At 41.4% G+C, this 25,072-nt stretch overlaps 2 protein-coding genes and 2 long non-coding RNA genes across 5 annotated transcripts; 1 reads left to right on the forward strand and 3 right to left on the reverse strand.

Moving 5' to 3' along the window:
- Positions 1 to 206: 206 nt before the first annotated feature.
- On the reverse strand, positions 207 to 11,408 carry LOC120422491 (uncharacterized). Its single transcript, XM_039585949.2, has 4 exons — positions 11,094 to 11,408; positions 3,441 to 3,492; positions 3,288 to 3,367; positions 207 to 558 (listed from the first exon to the last, which is right to left on the reverse strand). The coding sequence occupies exons 1-4, from the start codon at positions 11,406 to 11,408 to the stop codon at positions 448 to 450; spliced, it is 558 nt and encodes a 185-aa protein (XP_039441883.1). The 3' UTR covers positions 207 to 447.
- LOC120422493 (uncharacterized) lies at positions 932 to 3,241 on the reverse strand. 2 transcript variants are annotated; one of them, XR_005606137.2, is made up of 6 exons: positions 2,941 to 3,241; positions 2,826 to 2,880; positions 2,598 to 2,766; positions 1,998 to 2,546; positions 1,452 to 1,932; positions 932 to 1,396 (listed from the first exon to the last, which is right to left on the reverse strand). It is a non-coding gene; the product is annotated as an uncharacterized LOC120422493 (long non-coding RNA). The 2 variants fall into 2 exon arrangements; XR_005606136.2 differs by having other exon boundaries at positions 933 to 1,396; positions 2,826 to 3,239.
- LOC120422490 (tubulin alpha-1C chain-like) lies at positions 11,403 to 17,313 on the reverse strand. Its single transcript, XM_039585947.2, has 3 exons — positions 17,024 to 17,313; positions 11,662 to 12,880; positions 11,403 to 11,608 (listed from the first exon to the last, which is right to left on the reverse strand). Exons 1-3 carry the CDS (start codon positions 17,033 to 17,035, stop codon positions 11,529 to 11,531), a joined length of 1,311 nt encoding a protein of 436 aa, XP_039441881.1. The 5' UTR covers positions 17,036 to 17,313; the 3' UTR covers positions 11,403 to 11,528.
- A 2,125-nt stretch (positions 17,314 to 19,438) lies between these two features.
- Positions 19,439 to 20,657, forward strand: LOC120422498 (uncharacterized). Its single transcript, XR_005606139.2, has 3 exons — positions 19,439 to 19,587; positions 19,650 to 19,721; positions 19,776 to 20,657. It is a non-coding gene; the product is annotated as an uncharacterized LOC120422498 (long non-coding RNA).
- The last annotated feature ends 4,415 nt before the right edge of the window (positions 20,658 to 25,072 follow it).

Here is a 25,072-nt window from a genome sequence, read left to right on the forward strand (position 1 = left end):
AAGTGTCCACTGGCTGCCCCGGAATTGACGACGAGCCCTTCAAAAGTGAGAATACGGCTTTACGCCGAAAAGGTCATTTCATGGAAAGTGTCGCTTCGTAGAATTGTCATTTCAGCAAATTATTGTAGCAAATCTCATGAAAATTCAGGAATATTTTTTTCGATGAAATGGCCTTTTCGATAAAAAAAATCAATCTCCTTGAACACAATGCGCTCCCTTTCCCTGTCAGTCTGGGTCGACTTGTTACACGGTTTTCGCCTGTTCCCGGCGACATTTATTGGTCACATCTAAGTTATTCGCATGATGTCTATATAAATTCTACCAGCCCAAGATATGCTGCCGCTGGCGCTGCCCGCAGATCAACTCTCCAGAGTCGCTCCTTCTTATCTGCTGCTGCTGCTACAATTCCGCGGCCCCTCTGGCATGGTCAATAAATTCCCGCGCGCACTACGCACTGAACCCGGTCGAGGCAACGGGGCCACAGAGCGCCCCCTCCGGGTGCTGCGACCCGATCCAGGCGCCCAAATCGAACTCGGCCCGGCTGTCCGGCATCGGCGGGTACACGCAAAACCGCCAATGTGAATTTTCTGAACGTTGGTATCAAATTCTTGAACATCGAATGGTCATAAACGATCATGCGCATCCGATGTTCAAAGCGCGATGACCATTCGATGGTCACTGTGTTTTCGGGAAATTTTGACAGCTCGCTTGAATGTGTGCGTGTCGTCGCGCGCAGTTTTTGCAAGTTTGCACTATTCACCACTGGCGTCGCCACTGTACATCGGCGCAGCAGGAATAGTACCGCTTTTCACCACCAGATGGATGCATTCAATTATCCAGGACCCAAACCAAAAATCAGCTGAGATCGGATTATTAATCAAAGCAGACAATTTATGTTGCAGTGAAACCAATCATTAAAACTGGAGTGAACTTATTTTCTGTAATTTTTTACATTAAAAATAAAGTTACCTTCCAGTTAGTTTTGTTTGGTTTTACAGCAACTAAGATTGCCTGTTTTGATCAATATTCCTCCCAAGAGAGAAACTATTCGATGAAAACAAACAGCAATCTTTTTATTCTTTTAACGCAAGACGTAAATTTTCAACTAATTGATTATGCAAATTTCTAAATAGAACCGTAGATTCTGGTCATCTCTACAACCATAATTTATACACAAGTTCTGGATCTTCTTCTGATTTCACTTTACAATTGCGCAGGACCAGTTCACCTCTACAGATTGTAACGTTTCCAACGACAGATTGTTGAACATCCCATTGGCCGACCGGAAGTTGTGTTACAGATGATTGTAAACTGCAGCTGGCCGTCGACGCCATTCTTGTTATGGCAAACTTCGCCTTTGTCCCCACTACTGAGAGGGCGACGATTTCAGGGTAAGCTGAAATATACATGATTAAGATTTTGTATCTATAAATAACATTTTGTGTACTGACCCTTTGCCGGATTGTTTTGTCGACGATTGCTTGAACTCGGGCGAAAGGACCAGATCGAGCTGCTTGTTGCGGAGCTGGTGCATCTGGACCCAGGTGTCCGGTTCGTGTGTACTGGCCAACACCATTTCAAACGGAATGATTATTCATGAACGTCGAACTTTCTACGACGAGTCGGTTCCAGCCGCGGCTAGATCTTGCATAGCCCTTCAGCTGGAACCGGTTCTTGTTCTGCAGTCTCCGGTATTGCATTCCTCCTTCGTAAAATGAAGCGGTCCATAATAGAATTCATCATTAAGGCTTCCTCGTCCCGGTGGGAATGTCGGCTGGATAGTGACGGTTCGCAGATCTTCAACCTATCCGACATCAAGTCGAGTCACAGCAGTTCAAGCGTGTTGGACAGGGCTTTACTTTGGCCGCAAACCTTAGCCCAGTCCGTTTAGCGCTGGCCCTCAGCAGAAAGCTGGCTCATAGAACAACGGGTCTGGAAAAAGGTTTAGGAAATATTTAATTTGGAAAAAAAAGAAAAACAAAATTAATTCAACTCACGTCAAAATCGCTGGCAACGGCTGCTGAAACTCGGATTGAATCGGAGCAGCTTCCCGCTTCCGGTCGACCATCCACCCATTCGCTTGCCCATGGGACCAGTTATGATGGGAGTCTTGACGTCGGTGAACGGTGGTTTGTATACGTTCTCGTTGTTATTTCCGATCGTTGCTGTGGCGCGGGTTGTGCCAAATCACATCGTCTTCGATTGGCGCTTGTTGGTCACACTCGAGGACTAAGGCAACTAGCAATGAACCTTCCCAAACGTGTTCGTATGATCGTGGGCGTTCGGACGGCTCAAGTAGTCTTGCCTGTGTTTTGATTGCGTCTTCTTTTTCTCTTGCCATCGCCGATTTCTTCTTCGGTGAATCAACCGAGGGCGGAACAGTTCCTGCTCGTCAACGAACATTCCGGCCGCGGTCGTTATTGGGCAAGGGAGGTGACACGTCGGTAAGACTAAGACGCACTAGCTGACGCACTGCAAAAACGCCCCGCGGAGGGGGACCGATTCGCCGCGGACTTTTTGTTAGGACTAATCATCTACCGACAAATCTGAAAGTAAGGTTATGTATTTTGAGAAATTTCTTAGTAAAGCAAACTCACCATTCCCCAAACACAGTTGCGGTAACAGCTCTTGTGGCTTGCCAACGAGAACGGAAGCGGAAACATCAGATTTCTCCTGGGTGGTTAAATCGTTGCCGTTGTTGGGACGTCCGTATCAGTGGGTTTTGCTCCGGATCGATTTGAGATTGTAAGGTGACGTGTACATTTCCTGCACAGAGAAATGATTTTTTATTTGATGCATTACGATTGTTGTTAACTGATCTCTACCTGAACAAATAAGCCAAGTCGTGGATAATGTTCCTCCTCCAGCTGATTGGCCAATCTAGATGTTTTAAAACAACACTTTTATAACTTATTCGTTCGCTAGAACTAATCCGCTGACCGGTGTGGTCAAGATGCCGCTTTTTCTCCGCCGCGCCGGCAATTCCGTGATGGTACAAACCCGAAACGCAAATCACAGAAAAGATTGCACCGTCGAGCTTGCTACGATCGTTTATTTTTTTGACATTTCTCGAAAAGTTGCGAAGAAGAACCACTCGGCCACTATAAAAAAGAAGAAGCAGTATGCAGCGCTTTACACACGCGACACGGAAAAATCACGCACACCATCAAACATCTTATACGTGTGTGTTTTGTTTACGGCGGTTTGAACATCCGATGTTCTTGTTTGTGAACATCGGATGGGTTAAGTCGAATGAGCGTCCAATGCTCACCGGATTTTCTTTGCGTGTAGCTCGTTCCGTAAACCTGTTCGTACAGATAGAACCCGTACCGGTGCTCGTAGCGGGCCGCCGTAGGGGCGAGATAGTCTACAAAATTGAACAGAATGAAACGGATCGTTACATTGTTGCGGTCTCGTAGAATATGCCCAAAAGATCCTACCCATCACGGTATCGCCGTCCGTTGAAGTCATGCCCTGAAGCAACGTGGATTCCTGCATTAGAAGAGAAGTTTGAAAGAGAGAAGTTACGAGAGAGTTATTCGAGCGCAGGAGAGAGAATCATTTGGCTGGAGACATCTTGCGGAGACTAGCGACAACAGTTAAGATTTACTACCCGAAACTAGATGGAACATATGTAGATGGAGATGGCGATGAAAATCACTATGGATGAAAAATATGGCAGTTCGTCGCGAATACATCACGATCCGATCTATCAGTTCCTTTTACATTCAAAAATATTCATTTAGTTTTTCTTCAGTTACTTTTCCTTCAGTTAGTATAACTATCTCGCCTTCACACAAAGCCGTCGTTTCTGTTTTGCAGTTTTTCTCATAATTTTTCGATTTTTCTACAACAAACATTTGACAACGTTAGTTTTTGCCCTGTAGGCCTCCATAGCACTTTCTGGTCTCAATTTTGTCATATTCAGAATCCTCGGAAAATTTATTGGAGTGGTAAATTTGATTGGAAATCGAACAAAAAGTGCCGCGGAGGCCTACAGCGCAAAAACTAACGTTGTCAAATGTTTGTTGTAGAAAAATCGAAAAACTATGAGAAAAACTGCGATTGGCCAAAAAGTTACTACCGTAGGCTTATATTCCATGAAATTACCTATCTTTTGACCTGTGGGAGTATGGGTGCTGGAGGCTGTTGCAAAAAGATATTAAGATTTTAAATAAATCAATTTTTAACAGTAATTTGCAAAAGCTATGAGAAAAATTCAAACCAATCCTGGATGTCTATGACCCATTTTGAAGTGCTTCAAAAGACCTTTCAAATGCATCTACGAGTGTTGAAATTGATGAAGTTTTACGGAAATGCGAGCAATTTTAAGATTTTTTAGGTTTTTTTATTTACCTCAAACTTCGAAACCCGTTTTACCCCACTTCCCTTTGTCGTAGAGGGCTCATATTTGGCATGAATTCATCTCATGTATAGACAAACAAACGCTAAAAGTTTCATCCAAATCGGAGCACATCGATACGAACTATTACACATTGGTGAAAAACTCGCTCTTAACTTATCTTACCCATAAACTACTCTAAAATGATTTAGAATTTTTAAATCTAAAAGGGCGGCCAAAACTGTGGAGATAACATATCAAAAAATGAAGTTTTTAATTTTAAATTCAATCAAATATTGAAACTTGACTCAAATCGGGTCGCAAAACTCGAATTTAATTTAAAAAAAATGGGAAAACAAAAAAAATATGGTGGCTCCAAATAATACTTCGGATAATCGAACTTCGCAAAATCAAAACCACGAATAATAGATGCTTCGAGTAATCGAAAAAAAAATACACTTGAGTTCTCAATGAAGCAATTCTCTCAGATTTTGGTCATTCGATTTTTTTTTGTATTTTTTAATCAGGCTGAATTTTTTGGTGCCTTCGGTATGCCCAAAGTAGTGATGACGTAGCAAATCCTGTGAATGCTGTGGATGATTTGGCCGCAAGATGACACGAGGAAGAAGCTACATTGCCGTCACTTTAGCACCAACCGGAGGATGCTGCTTGCTTTGCCTGCTGAGATGTGTGACGGGAAGGGGGGGAGCGGCGGTTTGCATGAAAGAGGATGTGCGTATGCTAGTGTTTGTGCTGGTGGCTTGGCACACTGCAAGCGGTTGCTTTGATGCCGGTGACCGTGAGTGACCGGGAGGTTGTACTTCCGAAATGTCAATGGCTGCCGTCGAGATCATTGAAGCTGGTGAGTTCGTTCTTTGTTGGATGTATTTGTGATTTTGAATGTTAGAGAGTATGTGTGAGTAAAACTTGTAATTATGTTTCGGAATTGAGTTGGTTTAAGTTCGTCATCAAGCTTCAAGTTTAAATAACATTGTGACGTTACGCAAAACCTCTCAGCTTTCCTGAAAAGATTAAGTGACGCAAGCGACCTTTTTTCACAGTTAAGCGTTTTGACATTTTCCCTATTGAGAAAGGCCATAATCATTTCTAGAGTTTTTTTTAAAAGGTCCTATAAACATATGGGTAATTCTCCGCCAACTCACACAGCAGTTGCCCCGACCCCTCTTCGATTTGCGTGAAACTTTGTCCTAAGGGGTAACTATGAGAGCGGCCGTGGCTGACTGGTTACGGTGTTCGCTTTCTAAGCGAATGGTCCTGGGTTCGATTCCCATCTGCTCCCAACGAGAAAGTATAGGAAATATTAATCTTGAAACTCTGAACATGAACGAAAAATCAAAGTCGCCCGAGTCGGGGTTCGATCCCTCGTCCTTTGGATTGGTAAGCAAAAATGCTAACCACTAGGCCATCACGGCTTGGTGAGCGTCGTCTGGAATTAGGAATACTGTTACTATCAAACTATATACGCGCTGGGTCCTTGTCCATTTGACAAGGGTTCGGAAGTTCTAAATAACGTTTGAACCCGATTGGTGCAAACGTTCTTCAGGGCGGAGCTTGTCGATAAAAACTGAGGGACCTCGCGCTCGGCTAGCCAGCGTAGAAATGGGTCACCGAAGCTCGGCAGAGCTAACACCTTCCAAATGCCTATGCGAGTTATTTGTATATATAGAATGTAGATCTAAAAATACATGGAAACAACTCAATTTGTAAGAAGCGACCGCGTGGTCCCGTTTGGTTGGTTGCACACACACACACACACTTTGTCCTAAGGGGTAACTTTTGTCCCTGATCACGAATCCGAGGTCCGTTTTTTGATATCTCGTGACGGAGGGGCGGTACGACCCCTTCCATTTTTGCACATGCGAAAAAAGAGGTGTTTTTCAATAATTTGCAGCCTGAAACGGTGATGAGATAGAAATTTGGTGTCAAAGGGACTTTTATGTAAAATTAGACGCCCGATTTGATGGCGTACTCAGAATTCCGAAAAAACGTATTTTTCATCGAAAAAAACACTAAAAAAGTTTTAAAAATTCTCCCATTTTCCGTTACTCGACTGTAAAAAATTTTGGAACATGTCATTTTATGGGAAATTTAATGTACTTTTCGAATCTACATTGTCCCAGAAGGGTCATTTTTTCATTTAGAACAAAATTTTTCATTTTAAAATTTCGTGTTTTTTCTAACTTTGCAGGGTTATTTTTTAGAGTGTAACAGTGTTCTACAAAGTTGTAGAGCAGACAATTACAAAAATTTTGATATATATACATAAGGGGTTTGCTTATAAACATCACAAGTTATCACGATTTTACGAAAAAAAGTTTTAAAAAAGTTGGTCGTCATCGATCATGGCCGTTCATGGTCACCCGCGACAGACACGGACGACGAAACAAAGAGAAACGCAAAAAGTAACTTTTTCAAAACTTTTTTTCGTAAAATCGCGATAACTTGTGATGTTTATAAGCAAACCCCTTATGTCTATATATCAAAATTTTTGTAATTGTCTGTTCTACAACTTTGTAGAACATTGTTACACTCTAAAAAATAACCCTGCAAAGTTAGAAAAAACACGAAATTTTAAAATGAAAATTTTTGTTCTAAATGAAAAAATGACCCTTCTGGGACAATGTAGATTCGAAAAGTACATTAAATTTCCCATAAAATGACATGTTCCAAAATTTTTTACAGTCGAGTAACGGAAAATGGGAGAATTTTTAAAACTTTTTTAGTGTTTTTTTCGATGAAAAATACGTTTTTTCGGAATTCTGAGTACGCCATCAAATCGGGCGTCTAATTTTACATAAAAGTCCCTTTGACACCAAATTTCTATCTCATCACCGTTTCAGGCTGCAAATTATTGAAAAACACCTCTTTTTTCGCATGTTCAAAAATGGAAGGGGTCGTACCGCCCCTCCGTCACGAGATATCAAAAAACGGACCTCGGATTCTTGATCAGGGACAAAAGTTACCCCTTAGGAAAAAGTTTCACGCAAATCGAAGAGGGGTCGGGGCAACTTTTCCCGATTTCGTGTGAGTTGGTAGAGAATTACCCATATGAAAGACAATAGTTTATAAGTCCTTTTCAAAAAAAAAATCTTGATTTAAAGAATTGTATGATTGGTCATGAATGTAAGGAAGCATGAATGAGTACTACTTTTAAATTAAATATTCTCGTCGCGTAAATAATGCATATTCGGACGTTAAACTCAAACGCGTTGACTTTCTAATTACTCATTACGATTTGATTTTGTTAATTCATAAAATTAATAATGTTTTATAATCCGGTTGATATAATATTTTATACAGTTTTGGTCGTCTCGGCAGATTTTTTTTTTGCGTTTTTTAAGCATTCGTGTCGACAAATTATTTACATTGAACGCGCGTTTTTTTTTTTTTTTTATATTGAAAACAGTAAAATAATTGCAAAAGCAGCAAAACCTAATCATATCACTTGAGCTCGATAAACATGGTAACTCGTCGTTCGCTTCGTTAATCAATACCGCACTAAAAATCAATCATTTAAAACTCCTGAAATCATCCCAACTTACAAGTTACACTGTTTAATCCTTCATTCTTTAATTACAAATGATTTTGGTTTTATCTTTCCACAGCCGGCTGTCTAAGATTAAACCATTTCATTAAAAACTTTACAACAGATAAACGGGAAATGTCTCATCCGCAGCATCCGATTGCTTGCCTTGAGAATAATATATAATACCTTTCAACAAACACTATGATTTTGGGTCGCATCATCATCTTCTATGATGAATCCTGACCAAACACCCAATCCTACTAACAAGTTTTCAGGTTCCTGGCGCTCGTGGGGTGTAAGCACAGAGTAAATCAGCTGCCCTAGTAGCAACCTGCGCTAACTAACATTCCCGTCCCTTAAACTCGAGGTCTACAAACTGACATGGCGGGCGCCGTTGGTGGCCAATGACTGTTACCTATTCGCAACTGATCTAGTTTTGGCAATCATGGTGTTTTATCTTTTCAGCGCATTCATACATGCTGTTGATAAGGGAAACACCACTAGATCGTCGAAGCCTATGACCAGTAGTGCTGAAAGGATATTACGGTTCTGTTCAGCAACGGAGGGGCAACCATGGGTGATCTCTCATGCTCATGCTCATGCTCATGCCTTCGGTATGCCCAAAGTAGTCATTTTGCATCATTAGTTTGTCCATATAATTTTCCATACAAATTTGGCTGCTGTCAAAACAAAAATGATGTATGAAAATTCAAAAATCTGTATCTTTTAAAGGATTTTTTTTATCGATTTGGTGTCTTTGCCAAAGTTGCAGGTATGGATAAGGACTACACTGAAAATTAATGACACTCGGTAAACAAATGGTGATTTTTAATTTAACTTTTTTCACTCAAACTTGATTTTCAAAAAAACAGTATTTTTATTTTTTTATTTTGTAATATGTTTTAGGGGACATCAAATGCTAACATTTCAGAAATTTCCAGGTTTTGCAATTGTAGTTTATGCAACGAGTTTCATACAACATTTTTTGCAATTCCAAAAAACACCCTTTGAGTGAAATTATAAGTCAAATGTTCATGTATTTTGTCAATAAATCGTCCAAATAAAAAAAATTAAAAGCAGCACTGAAAAGTAGAACTTTCCAGCATTTATTTCGAAAAGTGTTGCTATTCGATTATGTTATGTTTGGTACAGAAAAGTAGGTCATTTGGTCGCTCAAGAATGACAGGAAAGTTAGTAGTTTCACGACGGAATTGCAAAAAAATCTTTGACCGAGTTATGAATTTTTGAATCAATACAGATTTTTTCAAAAAATCGAAATATTGGTCGCAAAAATTTTTCAACTTAATTTTTCGATGTAAAATCAAATTTGAAATCAAAAAGTTCTTAAGTGAAATTTTGATGAAGTACACTGTTTTCAATTTATAGTCATTTTTAGGTAACTTTTGTGAATATAGTCACAGTTTTACATTTTTTTTATATATATTCAGCCATTCCACGTCAAACAGGAAGTCTTGAAATCAAAAGTGCTCCGATTTGGCTCAAATTTGGAGTGGGGGTTCTTTGGCCCAATTGATTTGATCAATTTAATTTTTGTTTGGCGATTAGGGTGGTCCTATCTGAAATAGGGTGGTCCATAAAATTGCGTTTTTCGTCGATTTTCGCAAAAGCCACATTTTTCAAAAAAAATCATATCTCCAGAACGGCTAAACCAATTTTGGAGCACCACAATTCAAAATAAAGGTTATTAGTTGGGCTTTTATGTGGAAAAAAGGTCTCGGGACCAAAGAGCCCATGTCTGAAATTATTTTTTGCTGATTCCTTGTAATATTTACGCAACATATCAAAAAATTGCGAATATTTATTTACACGTTTCGAAGATATGAAAAAAACATAAAAACTGGGGTTTTCGACGCACCGCGCGCAAAAACGGCAAAATGACGAAAACGGGTAAAAATAAACTTTTTTCACTAAAACTGCGATAACTTGAAAATTTCAGCGATGACCTATACATGTCTGGGTACCAAAATGTTTGTAATTAAAAGACGCAACTTTTGGTACTCCCTCAAAATAATATTGCCAGTCAATCTTATGTATAAATTTGAAGATTTCAAACTTCGCCAGATTGGTTTCTTTTAATATTAAGAAAAAGGTAAGTTACCAAATTTGCAAACAAAAACATTTTTTTCGAAAACTTGGGACCAGGCTTGCAAAATGTTTCCAACCCAGCGTACACATGAAGCAAACCAAAATGTCAGTTCTTTGCTAGCATCTGACTGTAAGCCTAATGTGTCCGTTCAACCACTGCCGCCTGACTCGTGCCGGTCGGCTGCTGGAGAATGAGAGACGTGAAAAAATGAGCTACACTCACTCAATTCGTGTCGTATGACTGACTCGTAAAATAGTCTATAAACACTATTTTGACTATTTTTAAACAATTGAATGGTTCTAGACTGTGCAAAACACTTAAAACAATCATAACTTATATTCAAAATTACATTTCCACGCATAAATACCAACTTTTTGTGTAAAAACATGTTTCTTTATGTGTGTGCATGCAACGTCGAATGAGCGTTGGTCGACTACTGCCTCGCATTGCAGCTGCTCAGTGAGCTAGGGCACTCACGACTGAGTCGGATTTGTTTATGTCAGGGTTTTGCGGTTCAGTGAATGGATCTGAAAAAATCGTGTATGCGTCGCCGATTTTCGCGTCAGGACCCCTGACATTTTCAGCTCTGCTTGGGACAGCTTATCTATTAAAAATGCAAGCCTGAAATTTTTATATTTTTTTTAATGCACACACAATTCTTAATACACGCAGCAAATTTTCTGCTGCAACATTTCAAAAGTTAGCTTGGGGATCGTTCTTTTATTACGTAACGCAGTTAGGGAGGGAGGGGGTGTCAACGTCTGTTACGAAATGTTACGAAAATTGGGGGAGGGGAGGTGTGAAGAAAAATTATGTTACGTAACGCAAAATTTCCATAAAAAATTGCAAAAATACCTTGTGTTACGCGTTACACGGGGGGTAGGGGGAATTCGCCCATCTGTTACGATTTGTTACAAAGGGGGAGGAGGGGGGTAAAAAATCTTAAATTTAGCGTTACGTAATAAAAGAACGCTCCCATTATAGAATATTCAACTGCGCGCAGAAAGCCTGTATTTAATGTACAGAATTCTATTAAACACTATTTTAACGAATACCATTCCCATCTGTTCGCTCAAACCCTTCTCGATCCAACTCACCGCCACATTGGCCACAATCCAATGCAGAAACACCTTATTCTCCGTGGGTCCCCCATCCAGATCGACGAAAACGACCGTGTACAGCTTTTCCGGGCTTCCGTAGTCAAAGTACACCACCGGCGGGCTTTCAAACATTTCAACCGCAATCGGTAGACCACAGTTCTGCCGGGACAGAACCCAACTCGAGGGCGCTACCGAAACCGTTAGCGCACTGAATCCACACGGATCTAGCAGATCGGACGAGATACTTTTCGTGCAAGCTGTGGCGGTGACCGCCAGGAACGTCACCAAAAGTAGAAGATTTAAATGTGCCATGTTTTGTAATGGTTGATATGGGCGCGACTAAACTGTTGTGCAACTTGGGGGAACATTTTTATACGATCGTTAGGTAATGATGATATGAGCTTGTAATTGGACAATTTCCTCGATTGACGATTATTTTTCAACCTCTTGATAGTCACAAATGAGGGCCGTCATGTTTTCCTTGGCGTCGCACAGGTCGCTTTCTTCGAGACCTTGAAATGAGGAATTGCTTTAGAGAGTTTAAGATGATTTGAAAATTCACAACCTTCATCCAAAAAGTGGTGAAAAAACACCTTCCGCTCGTACAGCAGATCATACTTGGTGGCAATCCGCTCCCACGCGGACTTGACCGCCGTACTGTTGGACAGCATACAAACCGCGCGGTCCACCTTGGCCAAGTCCCCGCCTGGCACGGAAATCGGCGCCTGGTAGTTGATGCCGATCTTGAACCCGGTGGGACACCAGTCCACAAAGTTGACCGAACTCTTCGCCTTCACCTCCTGGATGGACCGGTTGATGTCCACCGGTGAGACATCCCCGCGGTACAGCATGCAGCACGAGATGTACTTGCCGGACCGGGGATCGCACTTGACCAGTTGATTGCCCGGTTCGAAGCACTCGTAGGTGATTTGGTGGGTGGTGAGCTGTTCATGGTTTGCATTTCGGAACGGGATCAACGGCGAGTACGTTACGAGGGGGTAGTGGATTCTCGGGTACGGAACCAGATTTGTTTGAAACTCGAGCAGGTCGACGTTGATGGCGCCGGAAAAGCGCAGCGAAGAGGTGACGCAGGATACGATTTGCGCGATCAGCCTGTTCAGATTGGTGTACGTCGGTTCGGTCACGTTTAAGCTGCGGTCGCACACGTCATAGAGGGCTTCGTTATCGAGCAGAATCGAACAGTCACTGTACTCCATGCCGGCGTGCGTCGACAGGACCGCGTTGTACGGTTCCACGATGACCGGCGAAATACGTGGCGAAGGGAAAATGTTAAACTCAATCTTCGACGTCTTGCCGTACTCGTCGTTGAGTTTCTCGAGGGCCAACGTCCCCAAACCCGAGCCCGTCCCTCCACCCAAACTGTGAAACAACATAAACCCTTGCACGGTGGAGCACCCCTCAGCTACCTTCCGCACCCGGTTCATCAACGTGTCGATCATCATCCGGCCCAAGCTAAAGTGACCCCGGGCAAAGTTACTCGACGCGTCCTCCTTCCCCGTGATCAGCGTGCTCGGATGAAACAGATGCCGGTACGCCCCAATCCGAATCTCGTCAATCACCGACGGTTCCAGGTCGATCATCACCACCCGCGGGACGCACCGGCCCTTCTTGTCGCAGCTGAAAAACGCACTGCAGTCGTCAAACATCGAGCAGTCGCAGAACCGCCCGTCCGGGTAGATTCCATGCTCCATGCAGTACAACTCCCAACATGCACTCGCAATTTGGACACCGGCCTGACCCACGTGCAGCTGGATCACTTCGCGCTGTGAAGGGGAAAAACAACAGGTTGTTTAACATCACTTTTACTGTTCATGGAGACTCTCAATTGTGAGTGTTACGACACACGTAAATTTCGGTAATTTCTCCAACCTCACAGTGACTGCTCCAAAAGCTGACGACGGGTGATTTGCATGTCGGTAGAGTTTAGACTCACGAAAAAAACAGCAGGGGAACAGATTGACTACTCACGATTAAAGGGGTATTCCCTACAGATTGTAGTTTTTTAGGAGTTGAAATAATTAGCGTTTTACTCATTTAATTGGGCAATAAATTGATCAGTTAACTTTTTGATTGGGTGGAGTGAGCAGTGCAGAATCAAACTGGTGTATGCAAAAAATTTGAACGAAGATTTCATTAAAAATCTCTTTATCATGATCTTGCTATCCTATCACACATGCTAAATTAAGTTGAGGGTGCCTTTTTGGGCATCCCTCAACTTTTGGTCGTTACACAACCACAAAATTTGATTACAAATCTGAGATAGACAAAAACAAATTCAAAACATTAAGAAATGTTGACACTCGTCATATCAAATCGTCGTTGTCTTCTATCTTGCCGCACGAGTATTTTGGGCCAAATTGAGTTAAACCATTTTGTGCAGCTCACAATACATTATCTTTTGACCTTCAAAGATTCTCAAAATTCGATTTCAATCCTGAGATATTCATTAAAAACTGAAAAAAAACTCGGTGCTTTGTTGTCACTTTTAATATGAAAGAAGTTTCAATTTCGTCCTATTGATGCAAGTGCGACAACTGGCCAAAAGGATTTCAGGTTTGACACACGAACAAGCCCAACTACTGTAGACATTTGTTATAACAACTTGGGACTTCGACAACCAAATTCAACCAAACTTCAGGACAAAGCACATAACGGTCAACCTAACAAAACGTGTTTGTTATTGTTTACATGCGTGTTCTTTTTTTTGTTTATTCGTGATCAAACATAGAAAAGCGTTTCAGAAAGGTTTTTAAAAGACCTTTCCAACGCGCCCAAGACATTGAAGGTCTGACAACCCTATCAAAAGTTATAAGCACTTAAGTGTAATTTATGCACTTTTTGGAGGCCAGATCTCCTGATTATCTCATTTAATCTCATGATATTCATGTGACCTATCTTTGGATAGGTAATTAAAAGACTTTTTCAACGAGCATGAATTGGATTGAAGATCTGACTAACCTATCATAAGTTGTAATATGAAGATCTGACTACCCAATTTAGTAGTATGAATAATGAGTCAAATTGATAAAACACTGAAAAACACCGCTATTTTATGTCTATTTTGGATAGCACTCTTTAAATGTGAGGAAGGCGCCAGCCAGGATTAAATAACCTTTTTTGAAAAGGACCTATAAGCTATTATGTTTCATAAGTTTATAGGACCTTTAAAAAAATTCTTGATTAAAAAGTATTTTAAAAGAAACAACGAAATACGATTTTTCTGACAAAAAGCTTTTCTAGAGACGTGAAGTTCAATCCGAGTGTCACAATATCTTAAGACTGATTGAATTTGATTGGCTCAAATTTGGGGTAATGAATTCAAAGTAATCACGTTCGCATCCAGTTTTGTAATTTAACGTTAGCATTTACGAATTTAAGCATAAAAAGTCATAGATATCTAAAAGATTTTTCAGGAACTTTTCCAAAATCGGCCCTCGTTATTATACTCACGTGAATAACTTGACAAGCCTACACTCCAAATATAATAGGATTTGATCTACGCAGAGATAATATCTAAATCCACCTTATTTAAGGGATTACATACATGTATATCGGCAAAAAAAGTCAGAGGTTAGTATAAGCACACACAGAAAAAAAATCATGGTAATATTACATCTAGAAGGGGGAACTTCTTTTATGTCAGAAAAAATGTGTAATTTTACCTCTGGAAATGTGTAATTTTACCACTTTTCTGGTGTAATGTCACTTTTTCAGTCTAAATTGAGGTAAAATTACATAATAAAAGAGGTAATATTCAACCTTCCAAAATGACAGCTCACAAATTTAAATTATTTTTTACTGTGCACTCTTCAACTTGTTTTGAACGTGAAGACTTCCATCATTGTCATGATTTTTCGTTCAAAGATATAAATTTTGCGTCGCTTTCAATATTTTGCCAAAATTCCTTCAACAAGTTGTTTAGAATAGTGCCCTACACATGCTGATTCCTTTTGGTAACGATTATCCCATTACTTGTAAAGTTATGGAAATCGTCATTAATCAATGATTGCCAACTAGGACGTCAATGACTGTGCCACAAAATTATATAAATTTTGAAGCACAATTGATTTCGATCAAAAATTCTTTCAGTGGCTTCAAGAAGGCAACAATGGGCACATGCTGATTCCTTTTGGTGCTAAAATTCGTTAAATTGAAAATAATACAAAATATTTTATAGTGATAATCAATTTTCTTCGAAAATGATCAACGGCTTCACCTTAATTTTTTTTTTCAAAGCATTAAAAAAATACATTTTCACCTAAGTATTGTTTCCATGAATCTTTTAGGAGTGATTGAAAATCATCTTTTTAGTTGATTTAACAAATATTCTGTGATATAAAATTTCGTGATTTTCTACCCCTTAAGTTCGAAAAAAAATAAGTTGATATTTCAATGTCTTCCAAACAGAATCTAAAAATTTGACCAATTAATTAAAATGCACTTATAAAAATAATTCGATTCTAAACTTAGTTTTAAATAAATCCTGACAAATATTGTACTTTAGCCACTTGGCATTGCAAATTTCATTTGAAGTTTTTGTCAAAATTTCATGAAAAGCAGGAGGCATGAAAATATTGTAACTAAAATTTTAATCTTCATTGAAAAAACTTGTTCAATTGATAATAAACTATTGATCATATTTTTTTTGTATTTTTTTTTTTAAATAGAGCACTTTTAAACTTTTTTGCAATACAGTGAAACCTCTTTTTAAGCGGTGCGTTACGTTTTTTTCTAATTTGTCGATTTCTCTGGAACGACGTAACATTTTTGCAGTCTTTTGTAGGTTTTGCTCAGTTCTACAAAAAGATTTTTGAAGCTTTCAAAAATATTGCATGGTTTAAGAAAAATCTACGAAACAAAAAGCGTTACGCCACTGCGGAAAAAGAAGTTTCTCTGTATTTAAATTTTGGGACTACAGATCGAAAAAAACATAAAGGTTTAAGAAAATAAATGTTCACACATTCATAGATTTTTTGCGAAATTTCGTCAGTAGCATAACTGAAACTTTGCGAATGACTTTAAATTAAAAAATCAGATACTTTTTTGTTTAGTTATTCGTCCTGATGGCTTCCAACTAGATCCAAGCATTTCAGTAATTATATTAAAGACCTGAAACTAAAATTTTGATAAAACAAAAATTTCGTGATTCGACCATCCAAAAATAAATTTTAGCGAGGATACTCGATTAAGAACCATTAAAAAAAATTCCAACTAAAACAGAAGCACACAACTCTCTCCTTTTTTATACACTAAGTTAAATCAACAAAATGAGCTCATCTAACTGATGATTGCAACAACCGGAATAAACGAGTGCAATTTTTTTGAAGAATCTCACGTAGAACTGTTTGTACCACAGGTGCTAACATTCTAATCGGCACCTCAAATAACGTGAAATCTTGCTGTCACTCGATATCAAGTAATATTATCGAAGAGACGTGATGTTTTACTCGTTTTAATTTATGACGGAGAAAAACTTAACTCACATAAACAAATTAATATTAAGAATTATAATGAGTTACCTAACTCATTATACCTCACACAAAAAGTTTAAAAATTGAGAAAATTATCTGTAATCAACATAAATGAGCATTCATAAACGCACAAAAAAGTTCTATCTTCTAATCAAACTAGAAGTAAACAACCAAATGTGCAAAAAAGTTCCACTTCGTGAACTCTCTTTTTCGCTTTTTAACCTGAAAAAAAAACATCAACACTTTGTAAGCTTTCGCGGGAAACATGCCTCACTGATTGACTGTTGGCCTCCAAAGCACTTTGGCTCGGTGTTTGCTTCAAGTTTGTTGTCTATTCTCTTACTGTTTGGCCCCCGTAAAACACTATTAATTCGACAGCTCGCTTTTGGATTTTAAGGTGTCAAACCACCCCACTTCAACGGTGGTGGAACTTACGCTTTTTGCCATGCTGCCTCCAATCAATTTGAGTCGCGTGTTTGTGTGTCCCACGCGTGTGTGTACGTGTGAGCTTTTTTTCAACAAGTGCAGCTATTTTGGGGTAGGCTTGATCGTGCTTCTTTTTTGGGGGGAGGCAGGTTATTTTTCTTTTCTTCTCTGTTTTTGCTCGACTCACACACTAAATTTGGACGCGAATTTCCGAAACCGTAAACAATCGCGTGGACAACAATCAAAAAGTCAAACTCATTGGATCCTGGCCTACTGTTATTGTGGCGTGAGGGGACCTAAGGTTGGCAGTAGGGCGAAGAAAATAATGTAGCAAAAAATGGGAGTGCTTTGTTTACGAGCAAGAGCTTGAAAATAGAAAAAGTTACAAACAGGCAACTCAGAGGTCAGAATGAAATAGAGAATTCAGATCGGTCACCATGATCGGATACAGTTTTACGGATACGGAGGTTTTAGGAAACTTGAAGGACGTGTAGATGAACAATATCAAGCATTTATTGAATTGGTTTTTCGTAAGTAAGTCAAATACCGATGCAAAAAGGTCCTCGGTTACCAATGGCTCTTACGTCCTTTTGAAAACAAATCCGAGAAGAGGATCTTCTGTGACAGATCGATCATTTCAAGGGAACCGTAGTCAATTTAGTGTAAAAAATTGTTTTGTATTTTTTTTACCGCTTTGCGTAAAATTATCATGGGACAAAAAAAAAAACAAACCATCCACATTAACGACCCCCAGGTCTTTTGTGGTAACTATTGCAAGTTTCTGCTCGAACCTAGGAGTCCGAAGGCTTGAATGGGGAGAGCACCCAAACCTCTTTCTACTCCAAGGAACCTTCAACCCCAGTGTTTGAACTGACGACCTTCGGATTGCGAGTCCAACCGCCGCCAGCGATTCCACCGGAGTAGGTTTGGTTTGGTGTGTTGTTTGTACTTATGGCAAGGAGACGACTCCTAAACCTGGAATGACTTAACGGCCTAACAACCAAGGCCGGGACCGACATTTTACTTCCTCATCCGATGGAAGGTTGCAGCAGATGGGAATCGAACCCAGAATCATCCGCTTACAAAGCGGACAGCGTAACCATTCGGCCACGCACTGCCACTGGGACATTGGGACTCAATTGTAATGGTCAATCATTGTTACTAATTGGTTGACAGATGGTAAACAATAATCAAAAACCTTGGCCTTAGTCTAGAAAAATTTAGCGTGTTAGCAAACTAATGAAATCATGTGAATTTTAACAACTTCGTACAATTTTTAGCTATTCATAAAGATGCACCACCAGCTTCGCGGTTGACCTAGCCGCAAAGTTGGCACCTTTTCATGAATAACTTCGTCACGTTTTGCAGGTCATCCGATGAAACCACAAGGTCAGGTCTTTTGAAGCTGAGGTGGTTGTGGTGAGTATGCATTTTGGTTTTTATCTGTTATAGTTGAGAAATGTGTTTTTATTACAAGTCATCATCGGGCATAACAAGCACTCTTCAGATTGGTTACGACTAGGCTTAGTGATTTTTCACGCTCGAAAATTGCAAATTTCACGGGGACCTCAATTTCAAAACACAAAATTTCACGCAAATTTCGCGGAACATGAAAAATGTTAAAATAACTCTAAAATTCCTACGTTTAAATCACAAAAACTAGTTTTTTATGCTTCATTGTTTATTATTCTTCAATAAACATAAAAAATCTTCACTAAACTTGAACGTGACACCAAAAAAAAATGTCTTAATTTTCAAAAAAGTTTCCACATGGTTTATGGATGAGCTTTATATATATTTTGAAACAAAATGTAGAGCATGCGTATTCTCTTTTACTGAACTACTTTTTTCAATATTCCACCAATAAAGCAAAAAAGTTTTCGTCGATTTGCTTCTGTTTTAAAATTTTACATTTTATAAAATTTAATATCAAAGCAATATTTTACAATCTTGTCCAGCCAAAGTTACTAAAATAAATTAAATTTTCTGCGACATTTAGCCCTTTAAACATATTTTAAAAGTTTTCATCTCACTTTTCAAAAACTAAATTTAAAATTTAGTAGCCAACATTTGTATAATTTTTAACAAAATCGAAATTTTGTAACAGTTGGCCTGTTTGGCAAAATTATTTATTTATTTGTTTCAATGTTAAATGTTATTTATTTACATTTTGCAATAAAATCCGTGTAGTCAAACTCCGCTTGCACTCTTCGGTAAACATCTCTGTAGTATTCACCACGGTAACTCAACCTGTTTTGGACCGATTGCGTTAAGACACGGAGAGAGACTCTTGAGAGAGATGAGCCGATCTTGAACTACCTCAGTGAGAGAACACCACAGCTAGACCCGAGAACACAGTGGCTAAAAAGGGATGGGGAGTTCGCTACTTCTGTCACACGCAGTTACCCAGAGAGCATCTCAAGGAGTGACGTAATTCCGGTCAAACCGCTTGAGCGTCCGTTGCGACCTTCCCTATTCTGAGGACTCCAGGGCTCGTTCACTTTGTCCCCAGCTATCAACGAGAGTGGAAGTGCGCGTTTTGTACCGCGAGTCTTTGGCTTTTTGTACAAAATGTAATTTAGTATAGTGACGTGTTCCTTATTTGGTCTTCTAATTAAATTTCCGTTTTTCGTAGTTTCCCGTTTAGTAATTTTGTGTGTGCGCTAGTGCTAATAGTTTTTGAATTGTGTGCGAACCAGGAGCTAAGGTAATTGTGCTCATTACCAACCCGTGCATGTGCTCATGTAGTTTCTTCGAACAGAAGTTCGCCCGTTAGCAACAGCGCTAACCATCCCGCAGCAGCACCAGCCCAGCAGCAGCGCGAACACACGAGCAGCAGAAGCAGCAGAGGAAAACGGAGACGAAGTTCCCCGCGCACCGCACTTCTCGTTGTCGCCGCACGTCACCAGGCGAAGCACGAGGACGAAGAGCGTGAGCGCACGCTAGGAGGCGATTCGTCACCACATCGCCCGGTGAAGAAGGGAGGGTCCCTGAACCACCACACGAGGACAGCGGAGATCGTTAGTCCCGGCCGGAGTCAACCCTAAGGCCGGAGCTTCCTGTCCGGTTGCCGAACGCTGACAGCCGCGGAACCGGGAAAAGTCCAGAACCGGCCCGAGCTACCCCGTAAGGCCGAGTCCCGCATTCCGGTCAGCTGTTCGTCAGCTGACGGCCACGTGTCGTCCCTGAGCTGAGCAACCAGCCACCAGCAGCAGAGAACAACAGCAGCAACAAGATCATCATTCGGTGAGTCCGTTCTATTTACACTTGTGGGAAGAGCACGTCCCTAGCTGACGTAGCACGTTTTTGCCGGCCTAGTGCCGAGGCGGCAGACGCGAATCCGCCGTTGACGGACGCGTCCAAAGTTTGAGGAGCGAACTTTAATTCCACGCGTTTCTACGCCACACGTGGATGACCCCTGAAATCTAAACGCGCGCGCGCGCAATTTGAAGAAGCAGTAGCCGATTTGATCAGCTGATTGCTGGAAGATGGGAAGAGCACATGAGCACGGTTAGGGAAACAGACAGAATTAAGATCAAACGCACACACGCAAAGTAGGTAGAGGATAGAAAGCTTGAAGATGGCCACCAACACTATTGTACAAATATAAGCATGCTAACCAAACGAACACAAGAGAACTCGACTTTGTTTTTGGAGTTTATCAAATAAAACTACCCTAGATCTTTTCCTGATGAATAAAACGTTCGTTTAACTGTTATTTAAAACTTGTGGAGTTTCTTTAGTTGATTTGATTTGGAGTTATGTCACTTTTCGTCGTCTTTTTTCGTTCTGTTTCTGAATGACAGAGCTTGGCGTCGAATGCACTGCCACGATCGAAGCGCTGCCTGGTGGCAGGTGGCGGCACTGCCGATGATGAGCTTTTAGGTATGGGAAGCAACACACTGGAGTAAGTTGTCTGGGTAATTTCTTGTGGTTGGCGTGACGGATTCTCGGTTTCGTTTAGTGGCAGTTCTCGGTGATCTAGCTGGTTCGATCCTGAATCCTCCGATGAGGATCAGTTCAAAATGGGCTCGTCTTTTAAAAGGGTCTCGACCGGGCAAACAAACATGGCGTGCGATCTCCCTCTGGGAGTGGCGCATAAATCACACGCTCACCAGATCGACTAGCAACGGTTACATTTTGGCGCCCAACGTAAAATTCGTTGAATTCCGTACTGATTTGGAGTAAAACTAGCAAATTTGTGGAGTAAATAATGTTCTTTTGGAGTTACTGTGTTAATTTAATTGCTTGGCAAGCGTGAGAGTTTTTTGGAGAACTAATGATAGAAAATTGCACATGCTGTGGTCTAACGAAAAATGAGATTACTAAACGATAAAAAAATGATTTACTGATGATAAATGTTAGGAAAAATTAATTTGGAGTTCTGATTAAATGGAAAATGATTATTTGTTTCGGGAAATATTAATTTTGGAGTTCTGATCGAAAAGATTTGAAAAAGAGGTTATTTTGGGAAATAATTTCGGATACTGAGGACATTCAGGCATATTTATTTGTGGAAGTCACTATCAGTGTTATTTATTTATTTATTTATTTATTTATTTATTTATTTATTTATAAATATTTATTACAGTTTATGTGGTATTTATTAACTGTCCTGATTACAGAGTGCTTGTGTCATAGTAGTATTTGATTGCGAGTTTGTCCAGTTTCGTTGTTTGGGAGATTTATCACAATAATAAAATTGATTCAAAATGAGTTTCAAATTTCCTTACGCGAAACATCTGCTCAATGATGAGGTGGACTATGAGTTAAGGGTGAGAAGTCTTGATGATGCGCTTAACTTAGACACAGAGACTAAAGTTGAAATTTTGCAAAAACATTACCAAGAGGACAGTCAAGAGAAACGCGAATATCTGTCAATTTACACGATCGAACAGGACTACGACTTCATTCTTTCGCGAGTGTCTTCGATTGAACTAGCCCTACGAGAGAAAAAGGATCCAAAATTGATCTCACGTCTTAAGTATTACTATCTGCGTACTAAAAACAGTCAGATTACGCCTCAAACGAAGGAAATGAGGGATGTTTTGGTACAGGATATTTGTGATCTTATGAAGCACGTTGGGGTTCAGTTGCAGCCGATTATCGAAGAAGTACACCAGGATGAGGGAGCAGCTGCTCTTCCGGTGGAACAGAACCAGTCGGGGAATCTGTCTGTCAACCAAACTGCTGGCCGGAATACCAGCGTACGATCGAACCTTGTCGTCGATACGGTGACTGACTTGCTTGGAGACTTAAATGGGAGTGACCAGAATCAGCACAACTTGACCTTTGGCGATTTTGGGATCGACCTTAGTCCAGTTCGAGTCAACCCAAGTTGCACTGGTGCAATTCCCAAAGTTCCCGCGAGTAAGCGTCTTGGCATCGTTCCATCCAGGGAACAATTACAAGCCGAAATGGAACAAATGCGCAAGGATAACAAGGAGCTTAGGCAGACGTGTAGGGACTTAACCGATCGCTTGCAGAACATCAACTTAGCTGAGTTACGGAAGAAGGCAATTAATCCTCAAAACAACTCGGAAGTACCTTCGCGACAGACCGAACCTCCGCTGAACAAATCTTCGTCAAAAACGAACCAGTTTCCACCGTCGGCGCAAAACCAGGGACCGCCGCCATTGCCGGACAATCGACAGAACCCGCAGTTCAGTCAAGGTTTACCACTCCCTCCAAATCCATCAAACCAAACCTCTCAGTCGTACCAGTGGCCGAGACCGATCAAATGGCCGAACCCTCAACAGAATCGTGGAGTTCCACCACCTCCAAACCAAACCCCCCAGTTGTACCAGTGGCCACAACAGGAACAGGGTTACCAGTTTGGTCTACCAAGACAGAATAACCGTTTTCAACCAACAGGACAGGTCAACTCGGTAAAGGGGAACCAAACGCCGTCGCAGAGAAATCAATTCCAACAGCAGAACGCGCAGAACAACCTGTCGCAGGGACTGACTTTGCGCTTGCATCGACCGCCGTTTGGATATGAAGCTTCCGGAAGTCACGGTGCCTACGACAACTATGACCACGGAGATGAGGATGACGACTCTGAAGATGATGGCGATTACAGTCAAGGAAATTTCATACCGTTTGAAAGGACCAGACGCCGCCGAACGGAGCAGTACGACAGACGGATCGAGAAATGGAACATTTATTTTTCTGGGGAACCGCGCTCGACCACGTTGGAAGACTTCATCTTCAAGGTGAAAAGACTGGCCATGATGAACTCGATCTCTGAGAGTAGTATGCTTAGTCACATCCATCTACTACTAAGAGGCGAGGCATCAGATTGGTTCTTCACCTACTACGAGGAGGATTGGGATTGGCTTACCTTCGAAACGAAGATTCGCTTCCGGTTCGGTAATCCAAACGAGAACCAGAGTATTCGTCAACGAATCGCAGACCGCAAACAACAGAGAGGAGAAAAATTCTCAGCTTTCCTGTCGGACATCGAGCGTTTGAACAAACTTCTGACGAGACCGTTGTCGGAAAGAAGGATGTTCCGCATAATTTATGAAAATATGCAACAACGTTACCGTTCCAAGTTATTATACTTTAACATAGACAGCAAGGACCTGCTCGCAGCCTTGTGTCAACGCATCGACGCTAACGATCCTTCTCTCAACCCGATAAATACGCGTCACGGTGTCAACAATCTCGAGGCAGATCAACCGGAAACGGATAGCGAAGAAGAGTTGAACGCCATCGATAGACGGAACCAGCGACAACCGGAGAACCGGTCATGGAGACGAGATCGTCCCGCTGAGGGGTACAGATGCAATCCTTCACAGGAAACGACGAGACTTCCGTTGTGTTGGAACTGCAGACAGCACGGACATTTCTGGAGACAATGTCAAGCAGAAAAGACGACGTTCTGTTACGTGTGTGGAAATGCCGGGACGGTTGCTGCGACCTGCAACGTCCACCCAAGAAGGAGCGCGCCCGCACAGGCTGCTCAGACAACACAAGGTCAAGGAAACCCTCACCCTCAGTCTGGACAAAATGCGGGAAACTAAACCCGGAGTGCCGCAACGGGAACTCGAGCATTCCAAGCCAGAACAATGTTCCCAGTTCTACACCTTTTTTCGACCCTTTTCAGAACCTGCTGGAGATCAAAATCCACACCAACCTGTGTCCACACGTGAAGATCCGCGTGTTCGAAACTGAATTCGAGGCCCTGTTAGACTCGGGTGCCAGCGTAAGCGTTACCAATTCGAGAGACGTAGCTGATCGTTATGGTTTGAAGATTTTTCCGTCACCAATTCGAATCTGTACCGCTGACCACACACAGTACTCATGCGTGGGGTACGTCAACATGCCGGTTACGTTTCGAAACGTGACGAAAGTCGTAGCAGTAGTAATTGTACCGGAAATCACACGAAGCTTCATCCTAGGCATCAACTTCTGGACAACCTTCGGGATTAAACCGATGATGCAGGGTGAAACGGGACTAGAAGAGATCGCTGAGATCACCGCAGGAAGTCAGGACGTTCCGGAAGAGTTGTTCCACTTCTTCATACATCCGGTCGAAGCACTTCCGGTCATCGAGCAACCACCACCGGACGATTCCCTTGAAATTCCGGGCATCGACCTGCCAGAACCGTCGGTGACCACGCCAGAAACGATCAAGACCGAGCATGACCTGACGGAAGCAGAGAGAGGAAGTCTGGCCGACGTCATCAGGACATTCCCGTGTACAACGGAAGGTCGTTTAGGAAGAACAGCGCTTCTGCAGCACGAGATCGTACTTCGAGAGGACGCGAAACCCCGCCGAATGCCACTCTACCGCTGCTCACCTTCCATCCAAGCGGAAATGGACAAGGAGATCGAACGCTACAGGCAGATGGATGCCATCGAGGAGTGCACGAGTGAGTGGGCGAACCCATTGGTTCCCGTCCGCAAGTCGAATGGTAAGCTAAGAGTTTGTTTGGACTCGAGGAGGATCAATGCCATGACGAAGAAGGATTCCTACCCGATGCGCGACATGAAAGGGATATTCCATCGGTTGCAGAGTGCGTACTACTTCTCCGTAATCGACCTGAAAGA

Source organism: Culex pipiens, chromosome 3 (assembly GCF_016801865.2).
Source record: "Culex pipiens pallens isolate TS chromosome 3, TS_CPP_V2, whole genome shotgun sequence".
Classification (NCBI taxonomy): Eukaryota; Metazoa; Arthropoda; class Insecta; order Diptera; family Culicidae; genus Culex; species Culex pipiens.